General features: G+C 39.5%; 1 protein-coding gene across 1 annotated transcript in view; it reads left to right on the plus strand.

Annotated features, from left to right (window-relative positions):
* The window catches only part of CFAP47 (cilia and flagella associated protein 47), a gene marked incomplete at its 5' end in the record, with an annotated part of 409,359 nt that overhangs the window by 307,334 nt on the left and 81,072 nt on the right, over positions 1-20,953 (plus strand). Inside the window, 4 exons of the mRNA XM_082014136.1 lie at positions 1,731-1,906; positions 6,573-6,680; positions 9,875-9,986; positions 18,558-18,662. Of these exons, the coding sequence (XP_081870262.1) occupies positions 1,731-1,906; positions 6,573-6,680; positions 9,875-9,986; positions 18,558-18,662 (501 nt within the window). The remainder of the gene's footprint in view (positions 1-1,730; positions 1,907-6,572; positions 6,681-9,874; positions 9,987-18,557; positions 18,663-20,953) is intronic.

The following is a 20,953-nucleotide window of genomic DNA, read 5'->3' on the forward strand; positions in this document are numbered from 1 at the left end:
TTAAGCTAATGCTGGCAATAGAAAATCTCCTTTGTGCACAAGGTTACAAATGTTTCTTTGATAGTTGCTGGTTTTTTCCTAAAGAAGCAGTTCAATATTTCCTTTCTACTGTAAAAGTATTTCTTCAACACAGCATGTGGATGTTTTGCTATGAAATTGTTATGAAGCCTTTAGCAATAAAATGGTAGATAGATTTAGAAATTTGTTTACACCGGTAAAAACAATTAATCTGATCTTTAAAATATTTTATGGCAAATTTAAATCCCATCTTACCGATGCAAGACACTTGAATGATTTAAATTGTTGGTGTAATCTTGCCATCTGTAGAACATTAAATGTGTTTTATGTGTGTTCCAGTAGTCATTTTCCATAAATGTAAACATATAGAAATTTACCAAATCGTAGGCAGGCTTAAAACAGAGTGAGGCAGCTGTGTGTGGGGTTGTAAAGTATTTCATGTTCAGTTTTTGGTGTATTATTAATTTTAATAGATATTTTTTTATCCTTTCATATTGCAATTTCAATTATTTACTTTTACTTATTATTTATTTTTTTACAAAAAAAGTATATGGCAAAATTTTGCTGTGTGAACTAAATCACCATATGTTTAAAAAAACCCAACTTTTTGAAATAAACTGCTTGGTCAGAGCAAAGGAAAGAGACCAAAATAGCAATAGAGATAAAGATAGATACAGAGAAATAAATACATATATTTGGGTTTGGATTTTGCATATTTTATATAGATGAACATACAAATAGAACATATGTATTTTAAACTGCAGATTTGCATCCTGAAATGTGATGGTGGACTTCCTTCATTAACATATTCCTTCCTGTCTGTTTAAAGTGTTTCATTTCATGAAGTGTGTTGGTATTTATACACATAGGGTACATAGGATGGATTCATATGTTTTTTAACCTTACAGCGAAGGGGGTCACTGCAACACTGCTGAAATATAGCAGTGTTTCAAGAGCAGCTCAAGCTGTGCAGAGTGAGCCACCTCTGCCTAATTCTTGCTCATCTTAGAGGTGTTCCACACGTTAAGTATGCATATTTATCTAATCAGGCCATGTTTTGTTTCCCTTTTATTATAGTAATTTGTATTTAATAGGCATCGTTAATAGTAGCCATGTTTTCCAGATGGTCAAGAAAAGATGGTCCTTGCCCGAAGTGCTCATAGACTTTAAACAGAAAGACATGGAGACCACTACTTAGGGAAATGGCAAAAAGGAATGGGAGAGGGAACATTTATTGTGGTGGTGTTGCTTTAATGTCAAGTTTTATGATTTAGCTTAAAAATTAAGAGGAACAGATCCTGCAGAATTCAGACTGAATCATTTGCCAGCTTGCAAAGTGGACATTTTCAACTGTCTCTGCTTGGCTGTTGGGAGACAGCTTGGAGGGTTTACCTGGTTGGGACTTCAGCAGATCTGCCTGTAAGGTGTATTTTGGCAACCCTCAGCCATATCTTCGAAGGTGAAGTAGCTTGTTAGAATGCAGATGGGCCAGGACGACTTGAACCTTTCCTTATTGATGGTATTCAAGAGTTTACAATTTGAAGATCGGCTGAAATGTCTTTTGCTGCAACTGCTCTTTTTTGGGTTTGTTCACACATCAAAGAAGGGGGCAGCCTATGTCCGCATAAGTGTAAATCATGAGTAAACATCTTACACTTGTTTGCGAAAGATCTTTTCTGACTCATAATTAATTTTGTGGGTTTTTTTTCTAGGATACTATTGGAATTCATATCCCCATCACTAATCCTGCAGATAAAATTCTCCAGCTGAGTGTGGTGCTGGAGAATCAGTCACTTTGTGGACAAAAGACTTTCACTCTTAGGCCCAAACAGACATTTTGGTATCAACTAAAGTTTTCCCCAGCTGTTGTTGGCACTTCAGATGGAAGGTAAGTTGAAGAGTTTTGATACTTGTGGTTGTGGCTCTTGTACTAAAAAGTGAGCTACTCTCATTGAAGCCTCAGTCACTTGATGTAGATATTGCCCTAAAAAACCCACAAAAGGTAATAAACGGAATTAAAAAGATTTCCAACTTTAAATATATTTTATCTCAAACAGCAGCTTTCCTCTGATGGGAAAAATGTGACTGACAGGCAGTAGAATAACCCCTAGTTATTCTAGTTCACTAGAATTCAATTAACAGTGTTTTAGAAATTTACTTAATATTGGAATTCCCCTCTGAAAACTTCAGTTGAATTGTTAGTTTTGTAAATTTGTAAGTTCTGTAAAGGGAGTAACATGATTTTATTTTTCTTCTCAGAAGGAATGAAACTATAACAACATAGCTAAAACCAGATGAAGAACCCTTTAACAGTCTTCACATAAATCCATTTAGCTTCAGAATCGTCCATTAATTAACAATTATCTTCTAAATTAATATGGAGAGGTTTTAAATTACAAATTTTTCATTACATTGGAAATCCCAATGAAGCCATGCAGGCGTGATAATTAGCAATACAAAGACAGAGGACCTCTTGGTCTTAGTTTCAGCTAAACCAGTTCAGCAAGTAACTGAAAAGTGCAGAATTACAAAGCTTATTTTCCTGGAATTTTGTTAGTAAAGCATTATTTAGTTGAAGGGCTGACTGAAAAACAATTCCCTGCTTTTCAATGATATCAACTGACTAGCAAAAATATGGGGGTGGGGAGGAGGATGGGGTGGTGTTTTATGAGGAGGGCGGAGACAGATGACCTGTGTTAAAAGATAGAATATTTACAAAGCCAAAATCCATTTATTTCAGTGTTGTTCAATTTGCATGTATTAATTTTTTCAGACATCAGAATAATGGCAGATATCATTGTACAATACAGCTTTCAAGCAATACTGTTTTATAAAAATGAGCACTGTTGTCACTCAAGTAAAATTTTTTTTCTGTGGGAATTTGTAGAAATTATGAATGCTGAAGCTGTGAATGAGAACAGACCTCATTTTTTCATACCAGATAATATTTCTGGTATTTTTCAAGTGCAAAATTTCCAAATAATAAAATAAAGGTTTGTTTTAAGTGGCAAAACTTTGGGCTTAGCCGATTGGTAGGCTGGGACTGAGGGGAATATATGCAAAAATTACATAAACCACACCTGTACATATTCAATAGAATTATGCAGTACTGTACTAGAAAGCTGTCTAATAGCTGCTTTAAATCGCAATAGCTCCCAAGGACTACAATTACAGCTGGACAGAGGTACTTGCACATTGCATCCACAATATTATCTTTTTTTCAGAAGCCATGCTCTGTTTCCTTTGCTATGGTAGCAGCTGGGAAGAAGGTTATAAAAATGTTTGTGGCAGGTGTACATTTTCAAATGGGTGATTCTTTCCTAAGCTGTTTTATACTCACTTTAAAGGCTCTTTTGCATGGAGTATAGTCTAGAAACATAAAGTTATGGACAGATACAGTTCTCTATCATTTGGAATAAGAATTGGTCTTTAGCAGGTCATGGGTTTGCGCAGTGCATTTCATGTAAGTTTTTATATGCTTCCAGTACTTTGGTTTAATGTTATTATGATTCTGCTACTCAAAAGAAAAAAAAGAAAAAAAAAAGAAAATAGAAAAAAAGGAGAGTCCTGGAGTGCATGGAAGATAACTTCCTATGCCAGGTAACAGACAGCCCTACCAGAGGGGATGCCATACTGGACCTACAGGTCACCAACACATGTGAGCTAATTGCTGATGTCAAGACTGGAGGCAGCCTGGGCTGCAGTGATCATGCTGTGGTGCAGTTTGCAGTCCTGAGGGCTATGGGGCAGGTGAAGAGTAAAGTCAGGACCCTGAACTTCAGGAAAGCAAAATTCCGGCTCTTCAGGGAGTTAGTCAACAGGACCTACTGGGAAACTGCCCTCAGGGACAAGGGAGCAGAACAGAGCTGGCAGATCTTTAAGGACGCTTTCCAGAGAGTGCAAGAGCTCTCGCTCCCCAGGTGTAAGAAATCAGGAAAGGAAGGGAAGACCAGCATGACTGAGTGGAGACCTGTTTGTCAAGCTAAAGGTCAAGAAGGAAATGCACAGGCAGTGGAAGGAGGGACAGGTGGACGCTGCCTGGTTGTATAGAGATGGGGTCAGGAGGTCCAAGGCACAGCTGGAGCGGAAGTTGGCAAGGGAGGCAAAGAATAATAAGAAGGGCTTGTACAGGTATATCAGCCAGAAAAGGAAGATCAAAGAAGCGTACCCCCTGATGAGCAAGGCTGTCAGACTGGTAAAAATGGATGAGGCGAAGACTGAGGTACTGAACAACTTTTTTGCCTCAGTCTTCACTGGCACTGCCTCTTCCCACACCTCTTGAGGGGATGGCCTGCAAGACAGGGACTGTAGGAGCAAAGTCCCTCCCAGTGCAAGAGCAGATCAGGTTCGTGACCAGCTGAGGAACCTGCACTCGTACAAGTCTATGGGACCCGATGAGATGCATCGCAGAGTCCCGAGGGAACTGGCTGATGTAGCTGCCAAGCTGCATTCCATGATATTTGAAGAGTCATGGCAGTCAGGTGAAGCCCCTGGAGACTAGAAATAAAGGGCAACAATGCACCCATTTTTAAGAAGGGTCGAAAGGAGGACCCTGGGAACTACTGACCCATCAGACTCACCTCTGTACCAAGGAAGATCATGGAACAGATCCTCCTAGAAGCTCTGTTAGGGCACATGGAGGACAGGGAGGTGATATGAGACAGCCAGCATGTCTTCACTAAGGGCAAGTCCTGCCTGACCAACCTACTGGCCTTCTGGGATGCAGTGACCACATCAATGGACAAGGGAAGAGCTACTAACATATATCTGGACATCTGCAAGGCCTTTGACATGGTCCCCCACAACACCCTTCTCTCTAAATTAGAGAGATAAGAATTTGAATGATGGACTGTTGGGTGGATGAGGAAATGGTTGGAAGGTCGCATGCATAGGGTAGTGGTCAACGGTTCAATGTCCAGATGGAGATCAGTGATGAGTGGTGTCCCTCAGGGATCTGTACTGGGACCAGTACTCTTTAATGTCTTCATTAATGACATAGGCAATGGGATCGAGTGCACCCTCAGCAAGTTAGCAGATGACACCCAGCTGAGTGGTGCAGTTGACACACCTGAGGGATGGGATGCCATCCACATGGACCTGGACAAACTCAAGGAACGGGCCTGTGGGAAATTAATGAGGTTCAACAAGGCCAAGTGCAGGGTCCTGCACATGCATTGGGGCAACTCCCTGTATGAAAACAGGCTGGGAGGTGAAGGGATTGAGAGCAGACCTGCCAAGAAGGACTTGTGGGTACTGGTGGATGAAAAGCTGGACATGAGCTGGCAATGCAACCCAGAAGGCCAACTGTACCCTGGCCTGCATCAAAACCAGCATGGCCAGCAGGTCGAGGGAGGTGATTCTGCCCCTCTACTCCACTCTGGTGAGACCCCATCTGGAGCCCTGCGTCCAGCTCTGGAGCCCTCAGCACAGAAAAGACCTGGATCTGTTGGAGTGGGTCCAGAGGAGGGCCACAAAAATGATCAGAGGGATGGAACACCTCTCCTGTGAGGACAGGCTGAGAGAGCTGGTGGTGTTCAGCCTGGAGAAAAGAAGGCTCCAGGGAGACCTTATTGCAGCCTCCCAGTACTTAAAGAGGGCTTATAAGAAAGCTGGGGATAGACTGTTAGCAGAGCCTGTTGCAATAGGACTAGGGGTAATGGTTTTAAACTAAAAGAGAGGAGATTTAGACTAGATAGAAGGAAGACATTTTTCCCCAATGAGGGTAGTGAAACACTGTCACAGGTTGCCCAGAGAGGTGGTAGACACCCCATCCCTGGCAACATTGAAGGTCAGGTTAGATGGGGCGTCAGCAACCTGATCTAGTTGAAGATGTCCTTGCTCATTGCAGGGTCATTGAAATGATGAGCAAGATGTCCTTGCTCATTGAAAGATGTCCCTTTCAGCCCAAAGGTTCTATGATTCTATGAAGAAATCTGCAATAGGAAAGGAATTTGTTAGAATGCCTGTCACAGAAACATACTGCTATACATATCTCACCTTGTGGTAAGCAATTTTCAGTCATGAAAACATTTTATTTTATATCAAAACAGTATAATGAATATTCCTTTGAAGCATATCTTTTTGTCATGCTCATATAAATGTGTCTATATCTATTCCTCAGTTTTCATCACTAGATTTGAAAAGGTTTTACTTTTTAAAATCAGTGACTACTGTTTCTATTTTTTTGTCTTTTGAGTTCAAAATGGCTAGAAAATACTGTGACATTGAAATGAAATTAAAGCTTACTCTTTTAAGCTGTTAGTTGAAATACTTTTGAATTATATATTTTAAAAAAACCCAAGGAAACAAACCAAAAAACCCCCAAAAAACAACTTTTTATGCTGAAAAGTCAAAAAAGATGAAGAGATTTTGTTCCATCAGTAATTGTAAGTATTATTTTTAGTAGCTGAATTCAGATAGCAGCAAGAAAACTGGGAGCTAATTAAAGAACTCACTGTGGTGAACTCATTAGGTTTTTCCTGAATTTTAATCTGCACATTTTTAATTGTCTGCACAAAAGCTGTGTCATATTAAGCTTATGTATCTGTTTTTAGCGTCATATTCCTGTCAGACATGGTTGGAGAGTTTTGGTATGCACTGAAGTTGACTGTAGAGAAACCATTGCCAACTAGACTACCTGAAATAAACTGTGAGCTTGGAAAGTAAGTATGTAGTTCATTATGCTGAACTTGGTCACTGGTTTCAAGTATTATGGAAAACACATGAAGAATTTATATCAAAAAGCCAGAATAGTGCTCTATATGTACTATAGTAATTTGCAGTTAATTTTCATGAATATATATATAGATAGGTGAAATTCTCCTTGCAGAAGAACAATTTAAATGGAATTGTAGCCTATACATAGACTCCCTCTGAAGCCACTGCATTCTTTTGGCTATCAATCTGAAAAATGTAAGAATTTGTGTCCTTGAAACTGGATTAGGTGCCAAGAACCCCTTGATACACTTAGAATCAATTTCTAACCAATTCTTGAAAGAGAAAAGAACAAATTCTAACAGTTTATCTTTTAATCCTTCTTCAGATACCCTAACATTCTCGGTTTATAACAGTCAGATCTGCTTTTTGTTTCTATCAGGGTAAATTTAACATATCCTTTAGCATATGTGTCTTAGCACAGAAACCTTCTCCTTGATATTCTCCATCTTCATTTATCCATCCTGTTATGGGCTCTGCAGCGAAGTCATTGAAGATGAGTCAGTCATATAATGTTCACAGTGGTCTTGAATTACTATCATATGCAACTACTTTTTCTAGCATAGCCACAGTAGTCAATCTCTGTGGAGTGGCAGAGGTTCTTAATGGATTTTCATCACTTGAAGAACCTCTGACAGTCTGTGCTGGTTTTGGCTTGCATAGAGTTAATTGTCTTCATAGAAGATAGTATGAGGCTCTGTTTTGGATTTGTGTTGAAAACAGTGTTGATAATACAGGGATGTTTTAGCTACTGCTGAGCAGGGCTTGCACAAAGTCAAGGCCTTTTCCTGCTTCTCACACAGCCCCACCAGCGAGCAGGCTGGGGGTGCACAGGAAGCTGAGAGGGGACACAGCCAGGACAGATGACCCCAAGTGACCAAAGGGATGTTCCATACCATGTGACGTCATGCTCAGCATATAAAGCTGAGGGAAGAAGAAGTAGGAAGGGAGGGATGTTTGGAGTGATGGCATTTTGTCTTCCCAAGTCACCATTACATGTGACGGAGCCCTGCGTTCCTGGAGATGGCTGAATATCTGCCTGGTGATGGGAAGTAGTGAATGAATTCCTTGTTTTGCTTTGCTTGTGCTTGCAGCTTTTGCTTTACCTATTAAACTGTCTTTATCTCAACCCACGAGTTTTCTCACTTTTATTCTTCAGATTCTCTCCCCCATTCCCACCACGGGGGAATGAGTGAGCAGCTGTGAGGTGCTTAGTTGCTGGGGTTAAACCATGACGGAGTCAAATTGTTGCTTATTGAAATTTCAGATATTCCAACATAGTTTTCCCTTTGACAAAATCTTAAGTATGAAAGAGACCAGACAAAAAGGTAAAGGCTAGAGATGGAAATTTGAAAAATGGGAATTATCAAGTAAATATGAAGTTCTTGTGTGAAAATTTCCTGGTATTTCTCTACTTTCTTCTTTTAAGACCTCAGTGATACAATGCTTTGACAGTGTTGATCGAAAACAAATCTGCCGGTCATCTGCTGGGGATTTACATCACTGCATATGTTGGAAGGAGCCCACTTGCACACAAGTTTTAGGACCTGAAGTTATAGTCATAAAACTTGACTGACATATCTTCTCTTCTGAACGTTTTTTTTTTTTTATATTTTCTTTTTCATTCCTGATTTAGCTGTAATTAACTGACTAATTTTTTCCAGAGGATAAATATGTGGAGCAATCTGGCAGTTGACCTGCCACAGCTTTGACTAAAGGGAATATCCATTAGGTAGATAAATTGTGGCAAAAACAATGTATGTATCTCATTTTTCAAACTTTTCTTTTTTAATGCTTTCACTGATTCACCTTGAATCTCTTTTCTATGTCCCTTTGTGTTATAACAAGAAGGTGATTTATGTTCATATATCTTTGTTAAAGGCAAATAATATTTTATTTTGATCAGAACAGAAGAATTTTTGGGAGTCTTATGAATTTTTTTGAAAGTTGTGCTCTGTATTGAAAGTATCTTGTGTTTGTTTATTCTTTAATTCGAAAATAAAGAAGGACAGTCTGAAAAATAGAATGCCAGCTGGTTTAAAGCATTACATTTAGGCAACTCCAGTGTTTGTTTTGGGACAGCCACAATACTCATTAAAATACATAATCTACATGTGCAACATAATGATTTACCATTATGTTATAATGAACAACACAACAATTGTACAAAATGAAACAGATTTTGAGTTCATGCAGAGAAACAAAGAGGAGGGAAGCAGGCAGAACCGCCAGTTAAATGGCTGATGTGGAACACTAGGTTTGTTTTGAGAGCTCAAGGTTACAAAATGATCAAAAAGAATGGTTGCCTAGTGGCACTTAATCAAAAGCTATTGTCAGCACCACTTAATTACAAGTTTCTCCTGTAAACCATTGCTTAGACAAAAGGGAGTTACAGCTATCATCTACCTGATTACCTTTAATTTCTGTCCAGTGCTTTTCCCGAGGCAGACTATGAGTCCATGAATAGACTACAGAATAATAAGAAATACTTAAAATTATTTTACTTTTTGAAACCAAAATTTTTGTTGATTTGGAACTCTGGATTATCTATTTGACTAAAATGTTTTATTCCAAAATTAGATCTACAGAAAGTAAGGAAAGCAAGGTGAGGCATAAATCTGCAAATTGGAACCTAGGAAGAAATGTGAAGCTGTGGTATTGGAGACACTAGGATTCATTTCCACATCCCCCTATCTAAAAGTTAGGCATCGAGTTTAAGGCATTAAGTCTAGGCTCCTCCTGTAGACAATGAAAAGTGATTCCACATCTTAGTGACCTACACTAGAACCAATTCTCCCTGAAAATGTTTTTCTCCTTGTTGAGTATTGAGTGCCTTTAACTGATTAACTTAAACTAAGTTCCTGACAACTGAAGTACAGTGAAACAAATTCTGCCCTTTGAATGAACCAAGTGTTAGAGTGGTTATTGCTATCAGCTTTTACTGTTATAAATAATTATTAATAGTATTAATTAATGCTGTTAAATGTGTGTCTGTACTAGTGGAAAAATACTAATGCAGTAGAACGTAATTCTTATATTAAAAAGTACTAATTTTTCAAGAAATAAAAGAAACAATGAATAATAAAACTGAATGGAAGAAGCTTAGTAATTAATAGTCATTGCGTATATGTATTTTTTCCAGATGGGCTCGTCTATACATACCTCTCTTTAACCCTACACATGAAACTCTGGAGCTAGAAATTGTTAACAGCAATCCTAGCAATTTTTCAACTGAGACTGGTCCGAAACACCCTGTAAGTAAGATTTCTGTGCTTTCATAAAAGTGGTACAAGAGAGCCTTCCCTTCAAAATGTATGGAATTGTGTATCATACTGTGGATTCAGAATACACAACATAGTCTTAAGCGTTAGAGGCATTATAAGTGTGTATTCTAGAGATTTCATAGCTTAAGGACAAAAACAATTAAAGTTGAAAAACAATGCAGAACAGGTTTATTTTTGCAAACTGGTATAAGGGTCAGAGGGAGAGGAGAGGAATATTGTAATACAATCCTAAAATAAAGCTGAGAAGACTGAAAACTGATTGTGTGGGGAAAATAGAGGAATGTCATAGATACAAAGATACAAAGATAGAAGGTCATAATATGTGCGGTTTTGGCTTTCAGAAACTAAACAGCTTTCAACCTCAAATATAGCAATACAAGATGACCAAATGGTCTTATAAGGGTCTCTAAAGTTAACAGCTAAAGGGGATCACACTTATTACTGAACTGCCCTTTATTTTCATACGTAGTATTACATTAAATGAGAAGTATAAAATGTGTTTATTTTAGTCTGTCTTTTATGTCATGCATATTAACACAACTTCCTACATTATGTTAAAACTCAACAAATGCTATTACTAATCATTTCATCAATTGGTATTTGAATAGGAGCTAAGAAACATAATGGATGCAAACTACATCAATCATCTAGGAGTATTATACATGTTATGTTTACGTCATTGGCACAGAAGTGGATTAGGTCTAATTATAGTGACTTTTGCCCCTTCAGACTGCATTGTTACTTTGTCCAGGAAATTACAAAAACAAACAAAAAATCTTCTCCTTTCAGCTTTGCTAATTTATTACCAGAGATTCATATATAACCAGTAACTACATTACCTTGCTTAGGAAAAGACACATTCAACACTAAATGTAGTATTTCCTTCCTTCCTTCCTTCCTTCCTTCCTTCCTTCCTTCCTTCCTTCCTTCCTTCCTTCCTTCCTTCCTCCCTTCCTTCCTTCCTCCCTTCCTCCCTTCCTCCCTTCCTCCCTTCCTCCCTTCCTCCCTCCCTTCCTCCCTTCCTCCTTCCCTCTCCCCCCTTTCCTTGCTTCTCTCCCTTCCTCCCTTCCTCCTTCCCTCTCCCCGCTTTCCTTGCTTCTCTCTCTTTCTCTCTTTCTCTCTCCCTCTTTCCTTCTCTCTTTCTTTCTCTCTTTCTTTCTCTCTTTCTTTCTCTGTTTTTCTCTTTCTCTTTTTCTCCCTTTCTTTCTTACTTTCCTTTCTCTCTCTCTCTCTTTCTTTCTTCCTTGAATACTCAGTCCTAAATATCATTTATGCACTGAATTCTAAAATGTTCTTTGTGAATGACAGTAGTTCTTCCAGTTAAAGGATAGCTTTGGTAAATTTGCTTTAAGCAACTACCTTTTTTGAACTTGTTTAATCCATTGCAGACTCATGTTTGGAGAGGTAATGTGATTTCCTTCACAGTTTTGATAACAAAGGCGAGGGTGCGGTTTAAATACTTGCTTCTTCTCCTGAATATGTTGCATCCTAGGTTTGGCCCCTCCATATAGCACTGCATTCAAATTCCAGAAGATTACTGGTTGGTCTTATAAACTGTAACCTGTGTTTCAGGTATTAATTTACATTAATTCCTATTTCAATGCCATTGTGATATGTGGAAGAATTTTCCATCTTAGTTATTCAATTTGCTGCTCTCTTTAAAGCAAATAATGCTTTCTTGTCAGCAGAAAAATTCTGATTTGAGTGATCCTCAGACAAAATGCAACAATAAAGAGCAAATTATTAGAACAATAGATTGAAGATGGGATTGCCCAATTAAGATAGGTAATATTTGAAGATAATTTGTAGAGTAATTTTAGAATTCTGCATATTAAAAATCAGTAATTTTAGTATTTTGTATAATTATCCGTATTTGTCTTGATGTCATCTAAGACATAGAACTGTTAAAAATACTGAGCTCTCCGTCAGAAAATATCTCAAATGGATATCATCATTCACTGAGTTATGTTAGATAGACCAGATTTCACAGAGATAGAGAAAAACTTCTTTCACAGAATCACACAGAATCACAGAACCATTAAGGTTGGAAAAGACCTTCAAGATCATCAAGTCCAATCATTAACCCAACACCACGATTCCCACTAAACCATGTCCTGAAGTGCCACATCCACATGTTTTTTGAACACTTCCAGTGATGGTGACTCCACCACCTCCCTGGGCAGCCTGTTCCAATGCTTGACCACCCTCTGGGTGAAGAAATTTTTCCTAATACCCAATCTAAACCTCCCCTGGTGCAACTTGAGGCCATTTCCTCTCGTTCTATCACTAGTCACTTGGGAGAAGAGACCAACATCCACCTCACCACAACCCCCGTTCAGGTAGTTGTAGAGAGTGATAAGGTCTCCCCTCAGCCTCCTCTTCTCCAGACTGAACAAGCCCAGTTCCCTCAGCCACTCTTCATAAGACTTGTGCTCCAGCCCCCTCACCAGCTTTGTTGCCTTTCTTTGGACACGCTCGAGCACCTCAACATCCTTCTTGTAGTGAGGGGCCCAAAACTGAACACAGGATTCGAGGTGCGGCCGCACCAGTGCCGAGTACAGGGGCACGATCACTTCCCTACTCCTGCTGGCCACACTATTCCTGATACAGGCCAGGATGCTGTTGGCCTTCTTGGGCACACTGCTGGCTGTCAACAAGCACCCCCAGGTCCTTTTCCACTGGGCAGCTCTCCAGCCACTCCTCCCCAAGCCTGGAGCGTTGCATGGGGTTGTTGTGACCCAAGTGCAGGAACCAGCACTTGGCCTTGTTAAACCTCATACAGTTGACCTCAGCCCATTGATCCAGCCTGTCCAGATCCCTCTGCAGAGCCTTCCTATCCTCCAGCAGATCAACACTTCCACCCAACTTGGTGTCATCTGCAAACTTACTGAGGGAGCACTCAATTCCCTCATCCAGATCATCAATAAAGATATTGAACAAGACCGGCCCCAGAACCGAGCCCTGGGGAACACCTCTTGTGACCGGCCACCAGCCAGATTTAGCGCCATTCACCACAACTCTCTGGGCTCGGCCATCCAGCCAGTTCTTTACCCAGCAAAGAGCATACCTGTCTAAGCCATGAGGCGCCAGCTTCTCCAGGAGAACGCTGTCAGAGATGCTGTCAAAGGCTTTACTAAAGTCCAGGTAGACAACATCCACAGCCTTTCCCTCATCTGCTAGGCAGGTCACCTGGTCATAGAAGGAGATCAGGCTGGTCAAGCAGGACCTGCCTTTCATGAAACCATGCTGGTTGGGCCTGATCCCTCGGTTGTCTTCCACAAGCCCTGTGAGCACCCTCAAGAGGAACCACTCCATAATCTTCCCCGGCACGGAGGTCAGGCTGACAGGCCTGTAGATCCTCCTTCCAGCCTTTCTTGTAGATAGGTGTCACACTGGCAAGCCTCCAGTCGTCTGTGACCTCCCTGTTAACCAGGACTGCTGATAAATGATGGAGAGTGGCTTGGCAAGCTCCTCCGCCAGCTCTCTCAGTACTCTCGGGTGGATCCCATCAGGCCCCATAGACTTGTGGGTATCCATGTGGCTTAACAGGTCCTTAACTGCTTCCTCCTGGATTATGGGCGGGTTATTGTGCTCTTCATCCCCATCTTCCAGCTCAGGGGGCTGAATATACTGCGGATACCTGGACTGGCTATTAAAGACTGAGACAAAGAAGACATTAAGTACCTCAACCTTGTCCTCGTCCTTGGAGACAATGTTCCCCGCCATATCCAGTAAGGGATGGAGATTCTCCTTGCCTCTCTTTTTGTTGTTAATATATTTGTAGAAGCATTTTTTGTTATCCTTACTACTGCGGCCAGACTGAGCTCTAGCTGGGCTTTTGCCTTTCTAATTTTGTCCCTGCTTGACCTAACGAGATTCTTGTACTCTTTGTGAGTTGCCTGCCCCTTCTTCCAGAGGTGATAAACTCTCCGCTTTTCCCTGAGGCCCAGCAAAATCTCCCTGTTCAGCCAGGCTGGTCGCCTTCCCTGCCAGCTCTTCTTATGGCACATGGGGACCGCCTGCTCCTGTGCCTTTAAGATTTCCTTCTTGAAGGCTGTCCACCCTTCCTGGACCCATTTGTTTTTCAGGACTGTCTCCCAAGGAAGCCTCTCAACCAGTGTCCTGAACTGGCTGAAGTCTGTCCTCCGGAAGTCCATGGTAGCAGTTTTGCTCATACCCCTCCTTACTTCACCAAGAATCAAGAATTCTATCATGTCATGGTCGCTAAGCCCAAGACGGCCTCCGACCACCCCATCTCCCACCAGTCCTTCTCTGTTTGTAAACAGCTGGTCAAGCAAGGCACCTGCCCTGGTGGGCTCACTCACCAGCTGTGTCAGGAAATTATCTTCCACGCACTCCAGGAACCTCCTAGACTGTTTCCTCTCTGCTGTGTTATACTTCCAGCAGATGTCTGGTAAATTGAAGTCCCCTACAAGAACAAGCGATTTACTAGGGATAAACTAAAATATTAACCAAAATTTTTACTAATATTTCAGAATTTAAAGAAATTTGAATAATATATTTATCATACTTCCATGTGTGTGTCTGCCTTTCCAGTTTCAGTTTGCAACACAAGGCATTACTGAAATACCATAAAGGATTATTTTCCATGGATCTGATTCAACTTCAAGTACCGACATAATTAATAACAGGCTTTTCTGAGGTCTAGTTGAATTATGCTGAAGTATTCCTGAACTTCTGGGTGCTTAATGAAGTCTAAATGAAATGTGAAGGCTTTAAATCTCTTGTCAGCTTCATGTAAATTAGAAGCAACTCCCCCTAGCTTCTTTGTAAACTGATAAAAATGAGAAATGTACATGTATCTTATTAGCAGCTTTGCAATTGTAGCCTAAAACAGCTTTAAATGTAATACACCATCTTGGTTTTCTTTCAACAATTTGATAAAAGTTTTCAAGGATTTTCTTTAATGTGATTTGGATCCTCATATCTTTTTTCTTTGTTTAGCAAGCTACGCCTAATTTTTGTTTCCCTTCTTGTCAACCTTACACTGTATAGATTAACTTAATATCTTTATAAATGCTGACAAATTTTCTTAAAGCTTGAACAGAAGTGAACTCCCATAGGTTTGCTGCAAGATTCCTAACCTGTTTTTCATTGGCATATTGGGCATTATGAGTTTCTGGGGGAACAGTCATTGGGATGCTGAGATTTGCATTTCTTTTCTAACCACAGCTTGCTTTATCTCTACTACAGAAGGATTCATGTTCGATCATCAATAATGCTATTTTCCCCAACTTAGTTCTTTCCTTCTATATAAATATATGGACAGTTTTCACCTGTATGTATATTATATTTATACATACATAAATTTATGACGTAACTTAAATGTACAAAAAACTCTTACGAATGTGATCATCTGTATTGCCAAAAATAAATGCTTTCACTGTAACTCTTCAGCTTGCTATTCTCCTGGCTTATAACTAGCTTAAACCTTTTCCATTAAGCTGTCTTCCGTCCCAATCGGCTATGAAGCACAATTTTTATTGAGGAAAAATAACTTAATAAGGAAGGGCTGGCAGAGAGGAGTGCAGTCTCAATGTCGCTGTGTGCAAGCTTTATTAGTTTGTTAATGACTGAGAGTATTGTTTTGTACAGAGTGGAGAATAAACTTTTAGATTTAATGAAAAATTTCCCTCCTTTGTTGGGTTTATAACAGGACTAATGCATGTGTAGTTGCTGAGTCTTCTTCAGACTCAGTGTCTGTATTTGAACAGTTATATCTGAGATCTCATCAAGAGCAGTGATACCAGTTTCCTTTCACATGAGTATCTTGGAAGACTCTTGATTATATAAACAAATGAAAGGCAAGGGATGGGTTAACTTTAGCATATTTTATTGAATGACTGTGGCAAAGTATGACCTTCTTTAAACATGTTGTTAGCATTATTTCTCAATTCTAGTGTTTAAAGCAATATATTCTTTGGTTTTCAGTAGAAAGTAAGTTCTATTTTTTATCCAGCTCTTTATTTCAAAACAAATTACTTTCTGGATACAGTAGAACATCATGCTGTGTAATATAAAATTAATTTTTGAAAACAAATCTATAATGTAAAAAAATAAAAATCTTTTCTGCTTTCAGAACAGGAGGTCTTCTGGTTTATCATAACACCATGTTGACTATTTAGGTTCATTCTGGTAGTGCATTTTCTATGTAATGATAATATGTCAAGTAGTGCTTATTGAAAATGGAATTCCAGTCTGGTTTCATCTTCATGGAAGAGTTATTATTCCAAATAAAGTAGATCTCTCAGTGAAATCACAAAAAAATTAAAAATTTAATCATGTATTCTTATGCTGTGACAACCTGTCTTTACCTTGCTTTTCATTTCCTTCTAAAGTATTTGGGATGGAGTAATCATTAAGGTTCTTTCTCCATTTGTAAATCTTCATTTGATAAGTAGAGCTGGCTGGTTTGGACAAAATAGGTGGGAACCAGACTGCAAATGAAAGTAAAGATTTTGCATCTCAAAAAAAGGTCTCTGGATACTGAGCATGCTCAGGAACTCACTGAGAAATGAGCTGTTCAGGCTTTTTTTAGATGAACTCCAGGTGGTGGGGCAGATGGAGACGGAGGTGGTTTGTGGGAGGTGACTCTCCCTTAGGGCTGTTATTATGGGTAATACAGAAGCCTTGCAAAGGTGACAAGCATGGGCTGGCGGCAGTTGACTGCTGGTGGCAAATGCTTTCAAGCTATCACCCACCTATGGGATGTACGAGATTGTGAAGTGTGGGTGCCACCGCAGTGCAGTGCTCCCTGTATGGGAGGTGCAGGTGCTGTAACAGTCAAGCAGGAGTGGGCCCAGAGTGGTGAGCCGCACGCTCTGTCTGTGAGATCCACCTACGTACCCTTCCAGAAATGTTTTTTGTCATGCACTGGAAACTAAAATTGAATTTGTAAAATTTAAAAAAATACAATACCACCCCTCCAATAGACATGACAGTTAACGTCTATTAACCAAAAAACCAAGAAACTGTTATGGCAATATTCTGATAAATTATTTTAAAACTTGCCCACCAAAAGAGAAAAATAAGATTTCAAGTTTTGTTCATTAGTTGACCACATCTGAGCTCTGTCCTCTCTTCTGCTTAGTCTAGCTCCCACTGCCATCAGTAGGAATATCCGTTGTTCAAGGTACACCAGCATCCCAGTCCATAATTGTGCCGGTACCCTATAGATACACCCAGAAGATGACTGGCAGGACCAGGATGCCTGTGGCCCTTGCCTGGTACCAGCTCTGAGATGACGGGGAAAGCCATGGGGCAGCGAGGAAAAGCAACACAAGCCTCATCAGGGGCCTCTGCGCTGGGCTGGGAGTGGATGTATCTGTCTCTGCTTCACTCTCTGGGGCCTCCAGTTTGGCCTCAGTGCTGTGGCCACGGCCAGTGGTCCTGGTGCTGCAGTGGGCCCCCGTCCCACTCCCTGTCATGGCTGTGCTCGCTGTCTCTGGGTGTGGTGGGGCAGAGCCACTGGTGGAGGTCCCGGCCCTGCTGTGCCATAACCTCAAGCCTTCCTCAGCCTCAAGCCAAGCACCGGGGCAGAGCACAGGCAGTGAAGTCCCTGGGGTGGGAAGAGATTGTGGGGCTTGTTGGTGCAGTCAGGCATCTTGCAACCATTAAATGCAGTAAACAAAAATGAATGTTTTAATACCTCCGTTTCACTGCCTGGTAGCATCTTGTTCTTCCAGGGCTGACATTTCCTTTATAAAAAGGCTTGTCATTGCCAGCTGTTGTAGGGTGTTGTTTTGACCTTTATTAGTTGTAAATTGTATTAATTTGATAAAGTACAGCTTGAGTGTCCATAATTCCAATCAACTTTTTACATCTTACATGCAAACATTATTTAAACATGTATGATATTAAAAGCCTAGACACAGTATTTGTGTATTCAATGATTCTAGCTGATCATTCTCTCAATGCATTGGCATCTTTATTATTCAGAATTCTATACTTTCACTGCTTATCTAGTTCTTAAAAACGTTTATGACCCCACTGTAGTCAGCTACTTTGCTTTTCTGTGTGCAATTGAGACTCAAGTAGTATACTTCAGATGAAAAGAAAACTAGTAACATCATTTACAATGTTAGTTTAGATAAAGGTAAGCAGAAGAGTGAGAAAGCGCTAGTTTATTAAAACCTACCATGTATTTCCCTTATAAGCCAGTCTGTGTCTTTGGAGGTCAATGTGATAACCTTTTAGTGTCATCAGTACAATCAGACACCAAAGTCATGTTTGAATGGTATTTGTGAGAGCTGCTGCCTTTGTCCTTGGAGCAATCTGTAACACCAGCTCTGTGGTTTCTGGGGAACGAACGTGCAGTGACTGCCAGTAGAATTGTTTACTGCAATACACTTGCTGCCTTAGCAGCCTGTGCTTGCTGAGAGGAGAGAATGCATCTGGTGGAACACATTAATCACATAAACATCAACAGTGTCGATACAGAGCACAAAACAGAAACAGACTCAAAAAAATTGATTTTTTTCCCCCCTCTCTTTCCTTTGCTACTTTCTTGTATTTGTACAGCTGATTGTCAGTCCTCATTCTACCACTGAAGTACCCGTGCAATTCTGTCCATCTGCCCTTGGAAGAGGCAATCACAATGCATCAATAACCTTCAAATGTTCACAGGTATGATACTATACTTTCTGTCCACAACACTTGGGATTCAGATTAGGTAATATTTTTAACAGGCATGTAAGTAAGGCTTTCAGTCTGAAGGTGAAGTTGAAATTTAATCTGGATGCATAATGAAAAAGCAAATGCAAAGATATTAAAAAGTTATAATTTGTTTTAGCCTTAGTTTTACACAGAAATTATTCTATTTAGTATTAAAATGTGGTGTAATGACCTAGGAGCTAGAATAAGTAATTAATAATGTTAGCTTTCTTGGTAATTAGGTCTGCTGATTTTAATGCCAGAAGACCAGCACTTCTTAATATTTCCACTTCTGAAATTAAATTTCTTGATGTTCTTCCCAACCCCAAACAAAATTAAATTGTTTCATTTTTTATCTGATCTGAATTTTGGAAGGTCACACACTTGAAAAAGTGAGTTCTTCCTTTCAGTTTGTTTTAAAATAGTTTTTACTTTGAGCATCTTAGAATTGTTGAAATTTTTTTTCTTTGTGAATTTCCCTAATTTTAAATGAGAAACAGGTAAATAAAGAAACATTAGTCAGTTATTTCATCACATGAGCTGTGGTTGAATGAAGCATTCACTTTCCATGCAATTTCTTCTCTGTAGTTTTGTTGGGCTTTCAGATATCCTAATAGACTGCTGACCTGTAAATTATTCCAGTTAAGTGCTACCAGGAGTGTTCAGTAGTGTTTTAAGTGATACAGCAAAAGCAAATATTCTTTTATATGAAGAAAAGAAATAGTGAAGGAAGCAATGTGGCAATTTTTTTCCTAATAATGTGTGTTGAACAAACAAGTTATTTGTAGGTGGTGTTAGCATAACATTTATTTTTAGGATCTCTTGTCTTAAATATTTATTAAGGATAAAGACAAGGAGCCAGCAGTTCTCATATGAATAGTATATATCCAAGGCCAGTTCAGGAGGACAGAATATCCTTATCTTGTCTTGATCCTAATGGTACACAGAAATCTTACCTATATTTTAAAAATGAAAAAAAAGAAATCCTTCACTAAATACAGAAGTAATAAAACAATACTACAATTAATTTAAACCTTTCAGGAACAAATTGAGCCCTGCCACCTGAATCTTGTCATCCAGTGCATCTCCTTTCAAGTAATGACAAATCTCCAAATTTTTATCTGCAGTGAGCTTTAGTCAGTATCCCAACCTTCTAGCCTCTTTGTCCAGACCCCGTTAACGGTTTCAATATATTGGTATAGCCTTTGTAATTTCTTAGTGTTATTTTTATACCTGAATCTTTTGAATTTTATAAATTTTCATTCATTTTCACTGCTACAGTCCTTACTAAATTAATCCCGAACTATTTAGTTTGCTAATTGTTATACTGATAGCTGACAGTGAATATAACTGCCCTTTTTAATGAAGACTTGAAGAATGTTTCTCATAAATGGATGCCTCAAACAACTTTTAATGTAACACCCCACCCCCGACATTGATTTCCCTCCCTTGATTTCTCTGATTAAATGTATCTGAATGGACACTTAAGCCATCTGATAGCTGAATAGCTCACTAATCTAAAATCAGTTAATGACAGTACTTCTAGGATAAGCCTTAACTGTTTCTGATTGTGCTTCTTTGATGAACTGAAACTGCTCAGCTGAGCCTAATATTAGAACCCGTCTTGTATTTTTTGCCTTAGGTTTCTAGGTTTTTTTAATCTTTTCTCCTCTTGATTTCTTGCACTGAATATACATGATCTTGAGCTCCATCACACAGTAGGTCAGTGGAGAACAGTAACTGCAGGACAGGCAAGGCAGACCTGTCCTATAGAATTGTTTGGTCATCTTGTTTTATTATCCAAACTGACCTCTAATTTTGTTTGGCTCCTTTTTTAGCTGCTCAGTATGACAAAGTTTCAGTGTATTGTTTTAAAGGTGCTCAGCATTTAAAGCAATGGGGTTCAAAATGTCTCTGCTTGTTAACCACAAAGAAATCAGTAGAAGCTATAGTCTTTAAAGTTTGTAGACCATGAGCTTGAGCCTTCAGCAATAAAGCTCAAACTTGATCTTTACAGCTCACCTGCACAAAACATGAACATGTGCCCTCCTCCCACACCTGCACTGTACCTCAGTGTAAAATTACTTGCTATGTACAAGGTGGTTTACACAGATTTACAGTGGTCCTAGAAAGCATTATTAGACTAATATAGTCTCATAACTTCTGTATTAAGTGTTTTGAAAAAAAAAATTCATAGTCTTCTGGCATCCTCATGCTTGTGTCCCAGTTCTTCAAAATAAGCCTGTGAAATATGCTCACCCTTT

The sequence above is a fragment of the Phaethon aethereus genome, assembly GCF_964289735.1.
Source record: "Phaethon aethereus genome assembly, chromosome: 1".
NCBI classification, from domain to species: Eukaryota; Metazoa; Chordata; class Aves; order Phaethontiformes; family Phaethontidae; genus Phaethon; species Phaethon aethereus.